The following is a 21,111-nucleotide window of genomic DNA, read 5'->3' as shown; positions in this document are numbered from 1 at the left end:
CACACTGTGCTAGCAGAGTGCCTGGCACATAACAAATGCCCAATATATACAAATAAATTAATTAGGCCCAAGAACTTATGTGACTGGCCAGCAAGCCATGACAGAGGTGCTGGGAGTCACCATCGAGGCTAGACCTCCAAACCCAGGCTTTCTGCTGGCCTTGCCCCCCTATATTTAGCTCAGGCTTTTCCTGTCACTCTGGCTGTAGGAGGAGAGAAGGCAGGGAAGGGCCTGTGAGAGCCACGCTTGGGATGCTGAGCACAGAGTTTGAAGACAGGAGGGATGAAGGAATGAATGAAGACCTGGCAAAATGCCACCTGGAAGGAAAGCAAAGTAAACACACACACTGAGCTGGATGACAGCAAGGGCTCCAGCCTGGGCCACAGGCCCCTCGTGTCAGGAGAAAGACCTCTTCCCCCACCGCCCCACACACATACCCTGGATCTTGCAGTCAGAAGCACACACAAAGCATGGATTAAATCTGAAATGGGCCCTGGCTGTCCACAAATGGGGACTATGCACCACCCAAACACTGATGATCTGCCCAACATGTCCCCAGACATTTATTTTCTCACTGTCCCATTCCCCAGAATGACACACCAGACCAACTGAAAGGTAATTCCAGGAGACAGGACTGTGGTTTCATTTGTGCTGGAGCAAATAATCCAGTCCTGAGCAGGACCCAACATGTCAGAGGGCTTGTGGCAGGACCCCAGGGCTCCAGGCTTCCTTGAAGACAGCAGAATGGCCAAGGCAGGGCCAGCCTAGGATCTACAGGTTCTATACTACAAGGAGAAGGGATCAGAGCCGGCAGCCCATGGTGAGGAGGCAGCAGTTCATGGACCTGCTGGGACACTCTCTGGACACTGGGGATCCATTTTGGACACGGACACAGAACAGGAGCGGGGCTTTCAGGGTCAGCCACGTGGGGTCTGGCTCTGACCCCCTAGGAATCCAGCAGGACCTGTCACAGGCCCAGCTTTGTCCTAAACAGATACTAGGACTGGGAGGTTAGGGTACACAGGATTATATGGGATCACTGGTCATAAAATGTGGTTTCGGATTCCAGCTCATTCCATTTATTTATCAATAAACAGTCACTGAATATTCCTAGTGCTGGTGATACACTTGTGAAGAAGACAGACCCAGAGCTGCCCTCATGGAACCTCCAGTGTAACAAGAGGACACGACAAATGAGCATAAATAAACACACCCCTCAGAGCTTGGGGACTTCCAGGCCTCCACTTGGTCATTTGTACTGGTGCCTCCCTCAAAAGGCAGTTATAAGGGGACTAAGTGTATTCCTTATTATACAAGAACAAAGAAAAACAGCTTAAGAAGCTATCAGGAGGAGAGCAGCTCCATCAACCGTGGTGAGGCACTTCCCTCTTATACAAACAAGAAAAGATCACCAAGATGTTTTATTGAAAGGAAAAAAGTCATACTCCATCATGTTGCCAATAATAAAACACACACACACAAATAAAGCTCTTCTCCAGGAGCACACAAGTACATGGGAATGTACAGGGAAAGGTCCAGAAGGCCACACAAGCACATGATCCAGAAGATTAAAGGGATCATACGGGCCTGGCTCCTAGTAGGCACTCTTTAAACATGAGCCACTATTAATTATAATTTTAGGGGGAGATTTCCTTATGTTTCCTGTTTTTAAGATGAATTAGGGTGAGTCGGATGTTTTTATCTTACTCCTTTAAAAAAGCTAAATTTAAACACGTTACTTTTTGTTTATATATAATCTTTGATGACTATTTTTCTTCTGCTGGTTGCTGACCTGCAGAAGAAAAGAGTTTTGTTTTTTTTTTGTTTAAAAAAAAAAAAAGGGAAGAAGTTTGTTTTGTCCGAATGTTTCCCTGGGAATTTGCTCTGGGTATCTGAATAGCAGGTCACTGGTGCTACTTCTCATGTTAACATATGATAATAGCAACAGGACCTACACATGCCCAAATCCAGGGAGGCTGGGTTGTCATCCCTGGTTTTAAGAACACTACAACCCAATAAGTCAGTCAGAGAAAGACAAATATCATAATTATGACTTCACTCATATGTGGAATTTAAGATACAAAACAGATGAACATAAGGGAAGGGAAGCAAAAATAATATAAAAACAGAGAGGGAGACAAATCCTAAGAGATTCTTAAATACAGAGAACAAACTGAGGGCTGCTGGCGGGCTGGGGGGGATAGGCTAAATGGGCGAGGGGCATTAAGGAGGGCACTTGTTGGGATAAGCACTGGGTGTTATATGTAAGTGATGAATCACTAAATTCTACTCCTGAGACCATTATTACACTATATATTAACTAACTTGGATTTAAATTTAAAAAATAGTAAGTTTAAAAAAATTTTTTTAAAAATCAAAAAGTTTTCTGCCCTTAAAAAAAAAGAACACTGCAAATCAAAGAAGTCAAGTTACTTGCTGAAGGTCACACAGTGAGGAAGTAGAAGAGGACCTCAACCAACCAATCTACCTCAATCTCTCCTCCTCCCCCACCTTTCTTACACATGTGCATGAGCGTGCATGCACTCACACCCTATGGATGTTTTACTGTTGTCATTTCCTGGTTACTGACTCTGAGGCACAATTATAATTAACAAATGATCCATGCCACATGCTGAAAAATACTTAATGGCCCCAAGGGGAAAGGATGGAGCCTAAGTCACTGGTTTATCTGCCAGTGTAACTAAGAATTTACCAACACAGATTGTTGTATAACAAAGTGTGGCACTGACCAACTCAAACAGAGCAGGACTTAAAATCTGTGGGTCAAGGTGGTCTCTGCATTCAGCAATGATGGACTGGGCTCCTGATGCCTGCTGAAAATCCAGCTCTTCCCAGGACAGCTTGATCAGTCTTGCCCAGGGAGGGGAGAGGGAGGACCAAGAACTCTAAGACATCATTCCAGCTAGAAGAGCTGAAAACAGCCAGCTGTGGGATTGAAGGTATGTCCCCAAATGCCATACATCTCAATGGCAGCACTGACTGTAGGTCAGATGGAAGTGGACCTGGCTTGAGCTGTGGAGGACATGTAGGGGCTTCATCAGCCACAGAGACCAGGTTCTGGAGAAGCTGGAGAAGGGTTAAGGACAGAGCTGCTAGCCACTAACCTCTGCCAGAGGGGTGCCCTGGCCCCCAACCTGCCCACTTCCCAGACCTTTCACTCTCCAAGTGTAAAAGGCCCAGCTGCTACTCCTTGCTCCCCAGGGCATTCCCTGACCACTCACAACAGGAAAGATTCCCTCTAGATTCCTCCAGCGGTTACTCTCCCCACTTGGCCATTAATCACACAATGTTCTCCCTGGCTATCTTTGTTTCATTCATTCATTCAACAAGTGTTTGCTAAACACCTGCCCTCTGCCAAACCCAAAGCTGCCTGCAGTGGGAAGGACAGGCAGATCTCTGCTGGCAAGAAGCTTACAAGCAGGCCTGGTCTGGGAGGCAGAGAGAGAAGCAAGTAATGTAAAGTTACGAAGTAGGATAAGTGCTTGGAAGAAACAAACAGGGGGCTAAGAAGAGACAGTGAGGCAGGGGAACCTTGTGGAAGGTCTTTTTGTTTTGTTTTGTTTTGTTTTGTTTTTATTTTATTATTTTTTTTTATATATGAAATTTATTGTCAAATTGGTTTCCATACAACATCCAGTGCTCATCCCAAAAGGTGCCCTCCTCAATACCCATCACCCACCCTCTCTTCCCTCCCACCCCCCATCCACCCTCAGTTTGTTCTCAGTTTTTAACAGTCTCTTATGCTTTGGCTCTCTCCCACTCTAACCTCTTTTTTTTTTTTTTTTTCCTTCCCCTCCCCCATGGGTTCCTGTTAAGTTTCTCAGGATCCACATAAGAGTGAAACCATATGGTATCTGTCTTTCTCTGTATGGCTTATTTCACTTAGCATCACACTCTCCAGTTCCATCCACGTTGCTACAAAAGGCCATATTTCATTTTTTCTCATTGCCACGTAGTATTCCATTGTGTATATAAACCACAATTTCTTTATCCATTCATCAGTTGAAACTAGACCACTTTCTCACACCACTCACAAAAATAAACTCAAAATGGATAAAGGACCTAAATGTGAGACAGGAAACCATCAAAACCTTAGAGGAGAAAGCAGGAAAAGACCTCTCTGACCTCAGCCGTAGCAATCTCTTACTCGACACATCCCCAAAGGCAAGGGAATTAAAAGTAAAAGTGAATTACTGGGACCTTATGAAGATAAAAAGCTTCTGCACAGCAAAGCAAACAACCAACAAAACTAAAAGGCAACCAACGGAATGGGAAAAGATATTCGCAAATGACATATCGGACAAAGGGCTAGTATCCAAAATCTATAAAGAGCTCACCAAACTCCACACCCGAAAAACAAATAACCCAGTGAAGAAATGGGCAGAAAACATGAATAGACACTTCTCTAAAGAAGACATCCGGATGGAAGGTCTTTTTAAGGAGCAGATACTCAACAGTTTACTAAAATTCTAAATGTCTCATATTTGTCCTCTGTTGCTCCCAAACAGCCTGAAGGCAGGTGTGTATAACCCTCATGAGGGGCACTCTTCTACCTCAGTCAATCCTCCAGGACAGGGACAGGACTTGAGTGACTGCCTTGGTGAATAAGTGCCCCATGTGATATGTCCCTTTAGTGATCTGGCAGCAGCAGCCACAAAGCCCAAACAAAGCCAGCAGTCCCAGAAAACACTCGACCTGACAAAGTTGTCTGACTCAGAGCCACAGAGTCCAGAGCCAAGGTGGCCGATGACAAAGGTGTGCCAATGTCTGCACAAACTGCCAGTTTATAAGCACTACAGACCACAGCTAAGAGCCAAGGAGGTTGGTATGACCTGTCTGAAGGGCAACATGGCAATATCTGCCAAAAATGCACAATGCACATGTCCTCTGACCCAGTAAATCCCACCACCTGGAGTTTATCTTAAGAAAATGGTATATGAGGGGCACCTGGGTGGGTCTGTTGGTTAAGCATCCGACTTTGGCTGAGGCCATGATCTCACAGTTCATGAGTTTGAGTCCCACATCGGGCTCTGTGGAGACAGTGCCGAGCCTGTTTGGGATTTTCGCTCATGCCTCTCTCTCTGCCCCTCCCCTGCTGGAGCTTTCTCACTCTCTCTCAAAATAAATAAATAAAAATCTTAGAAAAGAAAAAGAAAAAGAGGAGAGGAGAGGAAACGAGGAGAGGAGAGGAAACGAGGAGAGGAGAGGAAACGAGGAGAGGAGAGGAAACGAGGAGAGGAGAGGAAACGAGGAAAAGAAAAAAAAAAGAAAAAAGAAAAAGAAAGAAAAAGAAAACACTATATGAGATTCAATGGAGGGATGCCCAAGGCATTTATAGCATTTATTCTGTTTATAGCAGAACCACCAGAAGAACCTCAACGTCCATCAGTAGGGGCCTACCTAGTCAAATAAATCAAGCTCCTCCTACCCACAGGCTCTGAGAACCATTATCAAGAGGAGATCACCAAGTGAAAAACTGCAAGCCAACTAGCAGCACCTAGAGTAGGAGGCCATTTCTTTCTATAAACAAGAAAGCTCTGTATGTGTGCGTACGTACTGAGAGCTGTCTGTAAAAGCACAGAGAATGTCTGCAAAGATGCATCAAACTGATCCTGATCATGATATATGCCCTGGGGTGGGAAGACATGGACCTTTACTTTTTGTTCCATATGCTTCTATTTTGTTTGCTTTCTCATCCCAGCAGTGAATTCACGTATTACTTGTGTGACTAAAAGTACATTTTAAAAAGAGATTAAAAGAAAAAGCTAAAAGACAATGCCAAGAGCTCAGCCTGAATTTTCTCCATAGCTCAGCCACTAGCACACTCCTTTCGTTCCCAACCCCAGCCCTATTTTCCAACAATTCAGTCTCTCCTGCCTTAGAAGTCACCTGAGCACTTGCAAACACCTCCCATGCCATTTACAGAGACCCTCCCTCCTAATGGCAACCACAGGGGGAAAAAGCTGTTATCTGGCAAGTTCCACAAATACTTCATAATCACTGCAACTGTATTTCTGACCCACACCTGACACTTATGACCTGATGACAAGCTGTGGACTATTTCAGTGGAGATTGCCAAGCCCCACAGAGGCCCAGGGCAGGTCCAATGCCCTCACATGCCAGCCACCACTTTCAAAGGATAATTAAGGGATTTCAGCAAGACACAAGGGCCAGAACAACCTTTTGGATTTTCTTGAGGTGTTAAGTTGAATCCTGCAGATTTCTGTCGGCACAGGACACAGGAGGTGCCGAGCACCTACCATGAACAGCCTGTGTGCGACAGGCCGAGCAGACCCTCCGGCACAGTCCCACCCAGGCTACAGGGCCCTCTGTCTCTCTTCCTGCTGTTCACAGACCAAGATAAATAGCTGGGCTGGACGTTAATTGTCCAGAAATGTCCGTGCAGGAAATACCAGACCCATCACTCACTGCAAAAGCCCAAACTCCTCCCTCCTTCTTTCCCAGCAGCTAACCTTGGAGGGAAGGATCTCCTCCAGGGACTCTTCACTGGCATCATTAGTCTCTCCAGCTAGCCTGGCTTCCCATCCAGCCCATAACGCACAGGAAATGCCTGGCTGCACCAACAGCCATTGAAATGGTAAATGGTACAACTGATTCTCATAAGACCGCACAAGGAGGACAGAGCTGACCTAAGGGAACTTCAGAAAAGTTTGCTAGACCACCTGCAACAGAGTCTCTGAGAAAGCTTATTAAAAATACAAACTCCTGACGCTGTTTTCCACATCTATTGACTCAACATTCTTGGGAGTAGGGTCAGAGAATGTTTTGTGTTTGTTTTTTTAACAATCAAAGCCATGTAATTGTGACAGTCATAACGTAACCATAGGATTTAAAACACTAACAGGGAATCTGCATTCTTAACAACCACCCTCTCGCTCTGAGAACCACTGCTCTATGGCACCAAGGGAGGGGCTTCCCCTGGGTCAGGGGGAGATCAGAGTTCCTAGCTGGTACCTCTGACCCCTACAGCCTCCTCACCCACTATTCCCAGCCCCACCATCTGTGCTCCAGACTTACCCAACAGCTAGACCGAACTATTTTCTCATCTTGCTGCCTTTGCCCCTGCTCTCCCAGAGTCTGAAAAGTCTCTCCTCCTCCTGCCTCTGCCCTCCGCCCACCACACACACTGCACTCAGTACAGTGACACACAGCCCAGGCACTGTTATAGAAAGAGGGTGGCCTCAGAAATGGAGCCTTCCCTGAATTTGGTTCTTGGCTCCTCCGATGACCTTGGGCAAGAGACAACCTGTGTGAGGCTCCGTTACTATTTGTAAACTAGTGATAACACTATCTCACAGACTTGCTGTGAGAATCAATGGGGTGATAGCTCAGCATGGTGCCCAGTAAATGCTGGCTGAATTCACCTTTCCTTTGCTCTCTTTAATCCTCTCTACTGGACCATGAGCTACTTCAGGCAAACTGTCCCCTCACTCACACCCAAACCCCTAGTTTGCAGAACCCAGGGCCTCTGCTGAATGTCTGAGGCTACAAAAAGATTCCCCGTGCAGTGCTCTTACCTGCCCAACGTTGAAGGTCAATGTGATGGCATAAAAGAAATTAGAGTTGGCACTTCCTGCATAAATCCAGAGGTGCCACAGGACAGGGAAGAGCAGGGAGCAGACGATAATGATGCAGGCGAGGACAAAGATGTTTCTCAGGACTGCAAAGACAGACACTCACAGTTAACCAAACGTTGATTCTCCTTGGAACCCTTTCTTATGGGCATGGCTCCACAGGACGAAGAAGCCCAGGGACAGCCTGGGTAGCTCAAAGGCAGAAACCCTCCCCCAGATTCAGAGACTCTGGGGTGCCAAGAGGCAAGCCTCAAACCCTTGAGTCAATGGTTCCCCATGCCCAAAGCTGGTGTGAAGTCCTACGTTTGGACTCTGCACCTCCCACCGTGGGCCTGTCTAGTTACAGGTGGCAATGCTGTGAATGCCTCTGGGCACCACAAAGGGGGCGTTTTAGCAAGACAATGCCCTCTGCCCCACAATCTAGGGGTGTCCAAGGGTAATTTCTCCCATCCCCAAGCAGGGTGCTGTCTGTCCACATGGGATCATGGACAGGAAGGGCAGTGTGAACCTATGGAGATTAGAGCCCCACGGTGAGTCTCTGTGGTGCCACAGCCCTGGGTCTTAGGAAATGCTTTCCATTTTCCTTAACTCACGTCTTAGGTTGTCTGCCTTGCTCTTCAAATGTCCTTCACTCTTCCTTGGAGGATTTGAAGAGCTCTTCTGACACCCTCCCTCTAACATCACCGCCCCACACTCCCAGAAGGATTGAAGAATCCCACCAAGGAGAGGCTCTCCCCAAAGCCCCAGGGAGGACCTGCTACACACGGTGGTATGGGCAGGCAGGCAGGCAGAGTGCAGCTGGAGGGAAGGAGCAGGACAGTGCAGCCCAAACTTGGCCTCAGAAAGACAAAGACCTTGGTTAAAATCCCTGCTCTGCCAGCAAGTTTCTCTGTCTCAGCTTTCCTATCTCTAAAACAGGGCTAGAATAGGGTCTACTTCATAGGAGGGTTACATGAATTAAACAAGATATGTGAAAAACCCGGCACAGATATATTACTATTTTCTAAGGCTGCTGTAACAAATCACCACAAACTTGGTGGTTTAAACAATACAGCTTATATCACAGTTCTGGGTCTCACAGGCTAAAATCAAGGTACCTGCGTGCCCGCTGGAAACTCTAGGGCAGAAGCCATCCGTTTGCCTTTGCAGCGAGGCAGCGGCCTGAGTTCACCTCACAACCCCCTTCCTACTCCACCCAGCAACGCCAAATAAGTCCTTGCTACCCTGCATCACTCAGACCTCCTCTTTTGCTTCCCTCTTCCACTTTTTTTTTTAGAAAAATAGACTTTAGTTTTTAGAGCAGCTTCAGGTTCACAGCAAAACCATATGGAAGAGATTTCCCTCCTCCAGCTCTTCCACTTTCTAAGGGCCCTTGCAGATTACACTGGGCTCACCTGGATAATCCAGGCTAATTTCCCCATCTGAAAAGCCTTAACTTTAAGTCCTTTTGCCACATAAAGTAATATATTCACAGGTTCTGGGGATTATGTGGACATCTTTGTGGGAGGGAGCATTTTCTGCCTATCACACTGTGCTCCTCCTACCTTTTAACTCAATTAGGGGTATGTGACAGTAGGAATATGTGCTATTTTTATTTCTTTCTTTACACTTTATTGTATTTTAAAGAAAGTAATAAGTATTACTTAAAATAAACTAATTAAGAGAGCACCTTTAAAAAAAACAACTTACCACTGGGTCTGGGTCCCAGCAGGCATTTAATGAACAGAAGTTCCCTTCCCCTCTCTGATCCTGACCTTTAGGAAATCCCTTCCTCCAAATCAGAGTCTGGGGAGACTTAAGAGATGGGAGCCTCCCAAACATTGAGGTCGTTTGTCCTGGCTGTACGCACACTTGGTAGAACTGCTATACCAGGGTTTCATGCATCAGAAGGGGGACTGGATTACACATGTGATTCTCAATTCTGGCTGCAAAATAAAATCACCGGTGGAGCCCTACCTGGACTAAGTATATCAGAGTGTCTCGGGGTGGGGCCTAGATACCCGTATTAGTTTGTAACTGCTTCTCTGGTGAGTCCAATATGCAGCCAGCACTTCCAACCAAAGGATGACAGCTGCAGACCCCTGGCAAATAAGACATCCAGACCAGTCTGCGACAGATTTCACTGGTCTGTGTCACAGTCACAATAATCAGAACAAGGTAGTTCAGAGCTCTTGTTAAAGGCGAATGTTTTGAATTTAAGATTCATGAGAAGTGACAGGTGTCTCTTTGTTCCTGATTGTTGTTAAAAAGTCCTTTCTCAGGGTGCTTGGGTGGCTCAGTCCGTTAAGCATCTGACTTTGGATTTTGGCTCAGGTCAAGATTTCATGGTTCGTGAGATCAAGCCTGGAGCCTGTTTGAGATTCTTTTCTTTCTCTCTCTCTCTCTCTCTCTCTCTCTCTCTCTCTCTCTCTCTCTCCCCCCCCTCCCTCCCTCCCTCCCTCCTCTCTCTCTCTGCCCCTTCCCCACTCTCTCTGTCTCTCTCTCTCTCAAAATAAATAAGCATTTTTTAAAAAAGTCCTTTTATGGGGGCACCTGGGTGGCTCAGTCAGTTAGGCGTCCGACTTCGGCTCAGGTCATGATCTCATGTTCTGTGAGTTCGATCCCCGCATCCGGCTCTGTGCTGACAGCTCAGAACCTGGAGCCTACTTTGGATTCTGTGTCTCCCTCTCTCTCTGCCTCTCCCCCACTCATGCTCTTTCTCATTCTTAAAAAATAAATAAACATTAAAAAAATTTTTTTAAAAAGTCCTTTTATGAAATGGTGATGAATGGCTGGCAGTTGACTGTTTTAATGTTGTCAGCAAAATAAGTTGGCAACTCTGTCACCAGAGTTTAAAAAAAAATGTTAGTGGTCTGTGAACTCCCATACTTTGGAAACACTGGCACGGAGAGCTTGCGGGGTCCTTTTTTCCTGACCTGAAAGTTCCATGATTCTGGGTTTTCAAAGCTGGGAGGGTAAAGCCCTGACTCAAGCCTTCCCGAGACTGTAGGGAAAGCCTCCTCCTTGCTCCCAGAACAAGAAGTACGGGAAAGGGTTATGTGCACGGAGAATTACTATTATTAAACAATGTTACAACCTCAAGAAAGGAGAACAAACCTTTGCCATTCCTCCACTCCCACATCACTATTTACATTTCTCGTGGTTCTTTCTGATCCTCTGGGCTGAAAAAAATCTATGCTATTCCTAAAACAAATCCTGTGGCCTGAGAGCCCAGGTAGGCCTTTGTTCCCTGCCTCTAGCCACTCTGGATTTCAGACAGGGTGACAAGAAGGTAACAAAGTGCACAGAGACTGGGAAGGCTCCCATGAGGCTCCTGGCTGCAATTACAAACAGCTGCAAAGATACATTCCCATGTGCCTGGAGGAACTGTCACCAGCATCCAGTTGGCTTCTGGCCTGTGGTGACCTTTGCAAGAACCGGGAGCTGCTACTCACTCTTGCTGGCTGACAGGCCAGAGGATTAAAGCTATACGCCAGAACACACAGAGCTGGGACCTGGGGCACAGGACAGCTTGTTCCAGGCACCAGGTGTCAGAGATGACCAGGACCTAATGAGACGAAAGGCTCACCCTTCCTTAGACTTACTGGGTCAGATGGAATCAGATTCCTTACTACACCCACGGTGGCTTATCCAGTCTCTGCCTCGGTTGCTGACAAGCTGAAACTTCAGGCAAGTCACCTTCCCTCTCTGAGCCTCAGTCACTCAGAAATAAAATTCCACTTGAAGAATCCAGTCCAACTGGCAGGAGTGCGGGGGGGGGGGGGGGACTGGGAGCTTCAAAGGTGCTTATTATGTTATTATTCTCTTTAATTTGTCTGGTTTTTTAATCCATAGTCTCTTATATTTATACAATAGTTAATAAAAACAACACACACACACACACACACACACACACACACACACACACACACACAAATACAGCCTTTGGTAACTGGATCTTTCAGCTGGACCACTGTAGGCTAGCACCAGCTCTGCCAGCAGGCTGTTCCCTAACACCACAATTGTGTGTCTGTATGACTCATCCTGATCCCAAGCACCACAGAGTCCCAGCGTCTGGGGCCTATACTTGGGGCAGGGCTGACATACCTCGTCTCCTCCCCACTGGCCAGGACAGGAAAACAAAAAGGTGAATGTGTGAGCAGGCATGTTAGCACTGGCAACTAATGTTTAAACTGAATTCTTAGCCACATTACAAGTCTGAGTACCTTCACCCTAGACTCAGACTTCTCAGTCTCCACTCATGGGTCCAAAGGACTAGGCTGGAGATGCTCTTGGCTGAATGTAATGACTCACAGCTGTCATGACCCAAACAGATACCCTGAGCATGAATATTCTCTGCCACAGTTGCTGGCCACTGGGGGCAGGGGGCTGTGGGGGGGCGGGGGTGGTGGCAGAGGGCAGCCCACATTCTGTGCAGAGTCTCAGTCAAGCTGAACTGTAAACTATTCGCCCAGACAGCCAGCAACAGCATCTATTAGATCATCTAGGTTTCTGGGAACCCCATCCTTAATTTCTCTGCGTCAACCCCGGAGGGCATAAAATAGCTTATTTCAAGCTTTGAAAAGTATGTTCATTCCAATGACCCTGAATGACTCTACCACTCCTGAAGCTTTGATCACGGAATTATGTAGGAAACCCCCCTGCATGATTCTTACTAATGGTAACTGCAGTGCTATTTATATACATTATTTCTCAAACTTAAAACACCCCTGGAAGATATTCTCCCCATTTTACAGATTAAAAACCGAGTGACTCAGAAAGGTTAGATGAATTTCCTAAAAAGAGAGAGCTGGTAATGGGAAAGCCAGGATCCAGATTCAAGTCTTTCTGGCTCCAGACTGTGTTCAGCAATATGGGATGAAATATTTTTTTTTAATTTTTTTTGAATGTTTATTTTTGAGAGGGAGAGAGAGAGAGAGAGAGAGAGAGAGAGAGAGAGAGAGAGAGAGAGCATGAGCAGGGGAGGGGCAGAGAGAGAGGGAGACACAGAATCCAAACCACGCTCCAGGCTCTGAGCTGTCAGCACAGAGCCCGATGTGGGGCTCGAACTCACGAGCCTTGAGAACATGACCTGAACCAAAGTCGGACAGATGCTCAACAAACTGAGCCACACAGGCACCCCGGGATGAAAGATTATTAAGGGCAAGAGACAGCTAAGAAAAAAATGACTCTACTTCTGAGGAAAGAGGATCAATGTCCCCAAGACCCACACTGTCACAAACTGGGGCATGTCCACATGTTTGGTGGCCTCATGATTTGTCACTGGCCACTCTGCTGGGTGGCGGGGGCACCAGACTGACTCTGAGCCTGCTGGACTGGGTGATTCTTATCTGTGCAATGAGGATGTCATAGGCAGAAAACGCCACTTACTCCTCCCAATCAGGCAGGACTGGTCACTGCCCCACAGGCCACCACCTGCAAGAGCAGTGTGCCTTGCCCGCCGACTCTGCTGTTTACCTTAGCTCAGAGGCCCAGTCTTACAGGTAGGTTTCCTTCTGGCAGCTGGTCAGTTTCACTTCCTGGTTGACACCCAGGCATCCCCAAACAATAACAAAGATTTCCTTCCTCTGAAGCCTGTCCTCCCCAAGTTCACTCTTGATACCTGGCTGTGCACTCACTGCAGGCAAGGAAAATTCCATAGCTCCCTTCCCATTTTAGATTAGAGAATCAAGTATTGGGCACTGACACTGCCTGTTTATTACAGGGCTTAAAAACTCATCCAAAAACATGTGCTGAGTTGTGTGGGTCAGGTCTGATCCTGGGTGCTGGGGACACAGAGGTGAGTGAATCATAAGTCTGCCCCCAGGGAGCCCACAAACACTGAAGAGAACCCATGCAGAGGGCTAAAAGCCCAACTGAGGAAAATACTGGCAGCCTCGGAAGCATAACTAGCCCACTGTATGCCATCTTCTGAGGGGGGACATGGTTAGAGCTGCAGGGGTCTTCAGAGCAGACAGATGTCCAGTGTTCTATAAACATTTAGGTGCAATGCTGGGAAATGGTTCAAAGACCAAGGTCTAGTGTTCCACTGTCCAATGCAGTAGCTACCAGCCATGTGTGACTTTTTAAATTTAACTACATTTCAGTTAAAAATTCAGTTTCTCTACAAGCTCCTGGCTGGCTCAGTCATTAGAGCTTGAAACTCTTGATCTCAGAGCTGTGAGTTTGAGCTCTACACACTGAGATTATTTAAAAAATAATAATAAAATAAAATCTTCAGGGGCACCTGGGTAGCTCAGTTCGTTAAGCGTCTGACTTTGGCTCAGGTCATGATCTCATGGTTCGTGAGTTTGAGCCCCACGTCAGGCTCTGTGCTGACACCTCAGAGCCTGGAGCATTCTTCAGATTCTGTGTCTCCCTCTCTCTCTGCTCCTCCCTTGCTCACACTTGCTCTCTCTCTCCCTCTCTCTCAAAAATGAACATTAATTTTTTTTTAAATAAAGTCTTCAAAAAAAATTCAGTTTCTTAGTCATACTAGTGGCTATCCTATTGTACTGTGCAGATATAGAACATTTCCATCACCACAGAAAATCCTACTGGATAGAACTAGCTACAGGCTCACAGCAAGCCCTTCCACTTACCTGTCATATAATCTTGAACAAGTGGCTCTACCTTTCTGTACCTCAGTTTTTTAATCTGCAAAATGGTGTTATTTTTCCCTCCAAGACTGGTGTGAAGATAAAATGACCTAATGCATGTAACACTCCTAAAACCACAGTGGCCAGGTAGGTACTAAGTGACCAAAATATGGTAGTTATTTTTATTACCATCACTAGTCTGTAGTACCCAGCAGGCGGACACTGCCTCGTGCCATTCCCTCTCTCCCGGTGCTGCCAGCACACCAGATGCCAGGCAAATGCCTATCAATCTCTTTTTCCGTGTCTGTCTTATCCAGGGACCAGGCTGACACAAATCTGCCACCACAGGGTTAGAGGTGGGAGTACTCACATCTGTAGAGATGGTTCCACACAGGGAAGAAGGCCATGTAGAGGGCCACGTCCCCCACTGTTGGGTAGGACTTGAAGATGGAGATGATGGCAATCTGAATGAACATGAAGAAGACAGGGTGCTCCCTGGGGTGGGGTGGGGCAGGCAGAGAGGGAGAGATCAGTCAGGGACCAGGCACACCCAAGACTCCTGACCCCATCCCTCAAACCCCAAAATACTCTCAAGTGGACTTCAGGTAGGGGCTGGCTCTGCTACCCAGAAGACATGGGACCAGACCAAGCAGCAAAGCAGAAAACTGCAAGGACACAGAGTTGCCCAGAGGTGGTGAGGAGGGCCCAGCAAACACTAGAGCAACAGCCCATTGCCCCCCACACCCCAGTTCTGAGCCTTCCCCGGCAAGAGTCACTGAGGAAGAAAACAAATGAAGTCAGCTTCATTACTGGGCTTTCATAGCTGCTGTCAGAGTAATCAGGCAGCCTCCCTTGCCAGAGGCCCCTCTGACACCCAGACCCCAGGGCAGGAAGTGCCTCCTTGCTGATGCTCTTTTTCTCTGACAGTAAGGCCAGTGGGGTCTACACACACTTAGCTATGATGAGCTCCTTTCCAGAAAGAGAAGTGAGAGCTGCAGGCAGCTTTTCAGCGCTTTTGGGCTGGAACTGGAGTTTTGTTACCTTAAACAACAATAACAGCTAGCATTTCCTAAACCCTCATGCTGTGACAAGTTCCGTCCTAGGCCCTCTCCTTGTGCTGTCACATGGGATCCTCACTATACCTCCCCTACTCCTTGAGGTAGGCAATATCATCACCCATACTTTGCAGATGAGGAAAGAGGTTCAGATAAGGTAGGTGAGTTAGTAAGCGGTGGAACTGTTTATCTCCAGAACTCCTGAGCAGCACCAAGACTGTTCTCCTGAGTGCCTAGCGTGATCACAGCTCTGGTCAGGAAGGGTGGGGACAGAGCTCAATCTCCAGTGTTCCTCCGAGGGCTGACCAAGTGCTACAAGGAAGCCAACAGAGAGGCCAGATCTACACCCTCCCCAGCTGTACCTAAACAACATGCATGTGGCCTACTTCTGCACACTACCTGGATGCCCAGCTCATAAAGGCTTTCTTCAGAGATTAATGGCAGTTATGTCTTGCAGGTCAAAGGTCAGGGTGACTCAATGGGTGTAAGTCTGAGATGTGGAGACAAACATGTACACGCCCCAAACACTCTAGCAGTTTTACACAACAAATGCTTCAGACTCAGCCTGGCAAGTTTCAGTGCTCTAGGCTCTCGAAGGGTCCAGCTAGCCCAGTGAGCATCTTCCTAAAAACAATCCAAATCACTGGCTGTGGGCTTTTTAGGTAGCTGGTAAGAGCTGCATGAAGAGCTTAATGGCCTATGAAAAGGCCAGTGAAAATCCAGTGACAAGAAACATGGAGACTAGAATCCCCTGCAATACTGTCTGGGGAGAGTTGGTCAGAAGGGCCCTGTTCCCACAAAGCTAGCACTGGAAGCAAACACTGCAGGGGCTGGAGAGTCAGTGGAGCTTCAGATCCAGCCACAGGAAGGCAGCAGTGGAGAAAGTCACTTCATATAGTCTGTCCCCACAACCCTGAGGCCCTGGCCTGGGGTGGGTGGAGGTGGGGGGGGGGGGTCACGTGACGGTGCTGCTGTAGTCTACCCAGAAGCACCTGTGGCCTTTCACATGCAGACAATGAAAGGTGCTACAGAGTGAGGAAAGGTGTTCCAGGCTCCCAGCTTCTCTCAGCCCAGTGGCTAGGCCTGACCAGATCAAGGGCAGAGACTGGGTGTGACAGATAGCTGGAGAGCTTGGCTGGGCAAGGCTGCCAGAGTTCCAGAGACTGCCAGGCCAAGGAAAGTTTTCTGTCAGATGCCAGGCCAAGGCTCTGTCATGGGAAGGAGGCATGAGCTCTGAGCTTTTACAGAATGGGAACCATGTGCATTGGTACACTGGCCATGAAGACTGGCAGGAAGGTTAGAACAGAGAACTCAGGCTCTTGAAATTTAAACCAAACTCTCTTCTAGGTTCCCTGGACTATCAATGCATATCTGTATGCTTCAGTGCCTCTTTTCCCTGCTCTGGTAATAGAACATTTTCCAGGGACTACTACAAGTGATCTCTCTCAGGAGTTTGGCATAGTGCCAGGGGATGAGTATAGATGTTGGAGACAAACTTTGGTCTGAATCTCAGCTCCACTACTTACTAGCTGTGTGACTCTGGGAAAATCACTCCACTTCTCTGAATGTCCATTTCCTCAACTATAAAATGGGCGTAATGATAATAAAATGATGCCTACTTCCAAGAGATGCCAGAAGGGTTAGGTATAAATACATTTCAGAAAACCTAAAAAGGGCTGGGATGGAGCCAGACTCAATACATGTTAGTTTTCTTATGCTGCAGAAGAGACAAGTCTTAAAGGAAATTGATCAGAAGATTAAACAGAGCTGCAGGTGGCCAACCTCCCAACTAACACATCCTGAGTATCCATTGTCACTGGGCTAGATGCACTTTTTCTAAAGACCCTTTATAACTCCAAACCCTTCCTCTATCCAAAATAGCAAGTGGGTTCAGTAGCACTGTGGGCTCAAAGTGAAGCTAGGGGAAATATCAGGGTGTTCCCTACAGCCTGCACTCATGTGTGACTCAATTGCTGGCTATGGCTACTGGCACCTGAGGCCATTAAAGGTAGGGTTCCCTGGAGAAATATGGCATAAACGTGAGAGAGGATACTCCTAGTTTGAAAGGTGCCTGTAAGACTACAAATGGCTCTGCAGACAAAGAAACAGCAGGTCCAACCACTTACTTTAGCTTTATGGCTAAGGGAATGGTGTAGAAGAAGACGTTGATCTGAAACACACATACAAAGAAGAGGCTGAAGTGCTCAAACATCTCCGCGAAGAAGTACCAAAAAAGACCGATGTTTGGAGTGAGATCTGGAACAGAAAGTCTGGAATGAAGAAAACAAAGAGGGAGAAAAAAAGAGAGCCAAATTTTAAATGGTCTGCCTTGACCTGGTTTTCTCCTAAAGAATTTGGTCACTACTGGGCAGCCAAAGATGACTTTGTCCCCACAGTTATCAGGATGTGAGGGGCCCTACAGGCACCCTGGATATAGGTAATTAATAAAAACAAGAGGCAGAGAAACAGAGAATGATAACCCATAACAAATATCAACTAAACCAAATTCTGGCATGCATCAAAGATCTGAAATGAGGCAGGATTTGGGCTAGAAGTCAAAAGACCAGCCCCTCTTTTACTGCCTAAAATATATATGTTTAAATTTAGGAGATACCCAGGATATACAAGAGAGGAATGGGTTTTAAACAGACAGTATCTATTTGGGGCATTCCAAAGACTTGCCCAGAGGAGCGAGCTCAAAGATCCTGCTGCTCCCCATTCTTGCTCCACATCCTGACAACAGGAGCCAGAGACTGAGTGCCTGACACTGCAGTGACTTCTGGAGTCTTGAGGAAGCACTGGCAGGTTCCAGCTAGGATCCCGGATCTCATTTGAGAAATAAGGGTTTCACTGGAAAACTTTTGTCTAGTTCTATTAGATAAAGATTGGTTGCATATCTGGCTCTTCTAAAAATTTACATTATATGTCTTATTTTCAAAAACACAGAATTGGAACTGATGTCAAGTCACGATTTTAAAAGGGCAGTAAGTGGAGCATGAAGAAGGAAGAAATAGGCAATGGCTCATGGTCAGAGTGCACTGACCAAGGCCTCCACCCAGAGCAATTCTTTGCCTCCTGCTGTGACTACATTTCCTTTTCTGTGAAATGAGGTAAAGAACACAATCCTGTGGGCCAGCAACAACCAGGAAAAGCTTTTCACTGGCATTACAAACTCCTACTTAAAGCTCAGCATGAAGAGCTACAAGTTATGCATAGCCAGGATTTAACACAAACTAGCAGTCCAGAATTCCAAAGGGGAGTCTGCCCCTCCAGATCCCCTCCCCACCCTGACAGATTTAACTGTCTATCACCTCAATGGGCTGTGAGGTCCCTGAGGCTTGAGCAGCGACCTTCCTGTCCTCCTCAGCATACCACACAGAGAGTACTGGGAAACATCTGCAGAATTCATACTCCATTTTTATTTTCTCTAAAAGTTTGACACGTGGGAGGTGGCTTTATTTTAAAACTGTCAGAGACCCTCTTGCAGTAGAGGAATGTATCCATTCCTGTTTAGGACTGAGCCAAACCCTTCCAGGCAGAGGCTGGTAGTTGCTTCAGATGTTCCTAGAGAATGCTCTTTAATCTCACAGGATCAAAGGTACGCACTAGACCTGTGGTTCTCAAAGTCTGCTCTTCCCTGGACCAGCAGCATCAGCATCACCTGAAAACTTGTTAGAAATGTAAATTCTTGGTTCCTATCCCAAATTTACTTAATCAAAACCTCTAGGGGCGGGGCCCAGAAATCTGGGTGTTAATAAGCCCTGCAGGTGTTTCTGGTGCACACTGAAGTTTAAGGACCCCTGTATCTTGATGCTCCCTGTGGTTGCGCACCCTCTGATTCCACCTGGAGTTGTGAAAAACAAATTAGCTTCCAGAGTTTTCTAATGAAGTCATTACTTACATGAAGCCATATACTGCAGGGATGAAGTCCCAGGAGCTGAGAAGGAAGAAGGAGAGGCAAATGATTACCACTAGGCTTCCCACGTACATCATGGCATACTCCCAAGAGAAGATCCAGAAAGCTTTGCTCTTCACTTTCACAGGTATATACTGCCGCTAGGAGAGAGGGCAAAATGGTACATTTAGGGATGTCAAGGACAGAAAGAAGTTATCAGCTTAAACTTCAAGATCCCTTCTGCAAAGCACAGGACACAGAAAAATGGAAAATCAAAGGACTGAAAAGGATTTCCTTGTGTTAAACCCTAACCAAAAGAAAGCAAGTTTAATTATACTATTACCAGATAAAATAAACTTTGATGTAAAAAGTATTACAGAAATTAAGATGTTTCATAATGATAAAAGGTGCAATTCATCAGAAAGATGTAACAGCTTTAAACCTGTATGTACCTAATAACACAGTCTCAAATATATAAAACAAACATGGACAGGGCTACAAAGGAAAAACGGACATAACCATCATCAGTAGATAACTGATAGATCACAGAGACAACAATCAGGAACCAAGTAGGAAATATGAATAACACATTTTCTTTTTAAAGGTTTAAAAAAGTTTATTTATTTATTGGGCTGGGGGGGGGGGGAGGGAAGGTGCAGAGAGAAAGAGAATCCCAAGTAGGCTTCACTGCAGCACTGAGCCTGACACAGGGCTCAATCCCACAAACCATGAGATCATGACCTGAGCCAATTCAAGGGTTGGACACTTAACCAACTGAGCCACCCAGGTGCCCCTGAAGAGCACACTTTTAATAAATTTGTAACTTCTTTGAGAATGAGTCAGGGAAAAAAAAAAAAGAAAGAAAAAAAAATCTGTATATCCAGATAGATACAGAAAATGTGGTAAAATGGTAACTGGGTAATCTAAATAAAAGGTACTTATTATACTAGTCTTTCAACTTTTCTAAAGCATGAAAAAATTAGGGAAAAACTAATTCAAGAAGAAACAAAATTTGAATGGTCCTATAAGCATTTAAGAAACGGAATTAGTAATGAAAAATTTTCCCATAAAGAGTAGGCCCTAAGCAAAATAAGTCAGGCAGAGAAAGACAAATACCATATGATTTTACTCATATGTGGAATTTAAGAAACAAAACAGATGAACACAGGGAAAGGGAAGGAAAAATAAAACAAGGTAAAAACAGAGGGAGGCAAACCATGAGAGACCCTCAACTATAGAGAACAAACTGAGGGTTGCTGGAGGGAAACTGGGTGAGGTGATGGGCTAAATGGGTGATGGGCATTAAGGAGGGCACTTGTGATGAACACTGGGTGTTATATGTAAATGATGAATCACTAAATTCTACTCCTGAAACCAATACTGCACTATATGATAATTAACTTGAATTTAAATAAAAACTTGGAAGGAAAAAAAAAAAAAAAAGAGCAGGCCCAGCCAGTTTTACAGGAAAGTTCTACCAACATTCAAGGTGATTCTAATCTCACATTAATTCTTTCACAGCAAATATCATAAACTTGATACCAAAACCATTTACCAACACGAATACAAAAATACTAAATGAAGTATTACCTAATATATTCAGCAATACATGATAAAATTGGGTTATAACTAGGTTGGACATATTCAAAAATCAAGGTTAATGCAACGTAAGAAAAGCTATTAATATATGTATCACAAACAGTTTAAAAGTAAATCATATTACTCAGCCACCAAAAAGAATGAAGTCTTGCCATATGCAATGACGTGAATGGATCTAGAGTGTATTATGCTAAGCAAAATAAGTGAGTCAGAGAAAGACAAATACCATATGATTTCACTCATGTGTGGAATTTAAGATGAACATAGGGGAAGGAAGAAAAAAGAGGCAGGAGGCAAACCATAAGAGACTCCTTTTTTTTTTTTAATGTTTATTTATTTTTGAGAGAGAGAGAGCATGAGCGAGGGAG

General features: G+C 45.8%; 1 protein-coding gene across 2 annotated transcripts in view; it reads right to left on the bottom strand.

The window, feature by feature from the left end:
- PIGU (phosphatidylinositol glycan anchor biosynthesis class U) overlaps positions 1-21,111 on the bottom strand; it is an 83,609-nt gene that overhangs the window by 7,322 nt on the left and 55,176 nt on the right. For both annotated transcript variants that reach the window (XM_003983593.6, XM_019826620.3), the window contains 4 exons: positions 19,151-19,305; positions 17,376-17,519; positions 14,565-14,689; positions 7,560-7,702 (listed from right to left, as the gene is read on the bottom strand). In XM_003983593.6, the coding sequence (XP_003983642.3) occupies positions 7,560-7,702; positions 14,565-14,689; positions 17,376-17,519; positions 19,151-19,305 (567 nt within the window). The remainder of the gene's footprint in view (positions 1-7,559; positions 7,703-14,564; positions 14,690-17,375; positions 17,520-19,150; positions 19,306-21,111) is intronic.

The sequence above is a fragment of the Felis catus genome, chromosome A3 (assembly GCF_018350175.1).
Source record: "Felis catus isolate Fca126 chromosome A3, F.catus_Fca126_mat1.0, whole genome shotgun sequence".
NCBI lineage: Eukaryota > Metazoa > Chordata > Mammalia > Carnivora > Felidae > Felis > Felis catus.
Note: the sequence above shows the minus strand (reverse complement) of the source record. Positions and strands in the feature narration are given on the sequence as shown.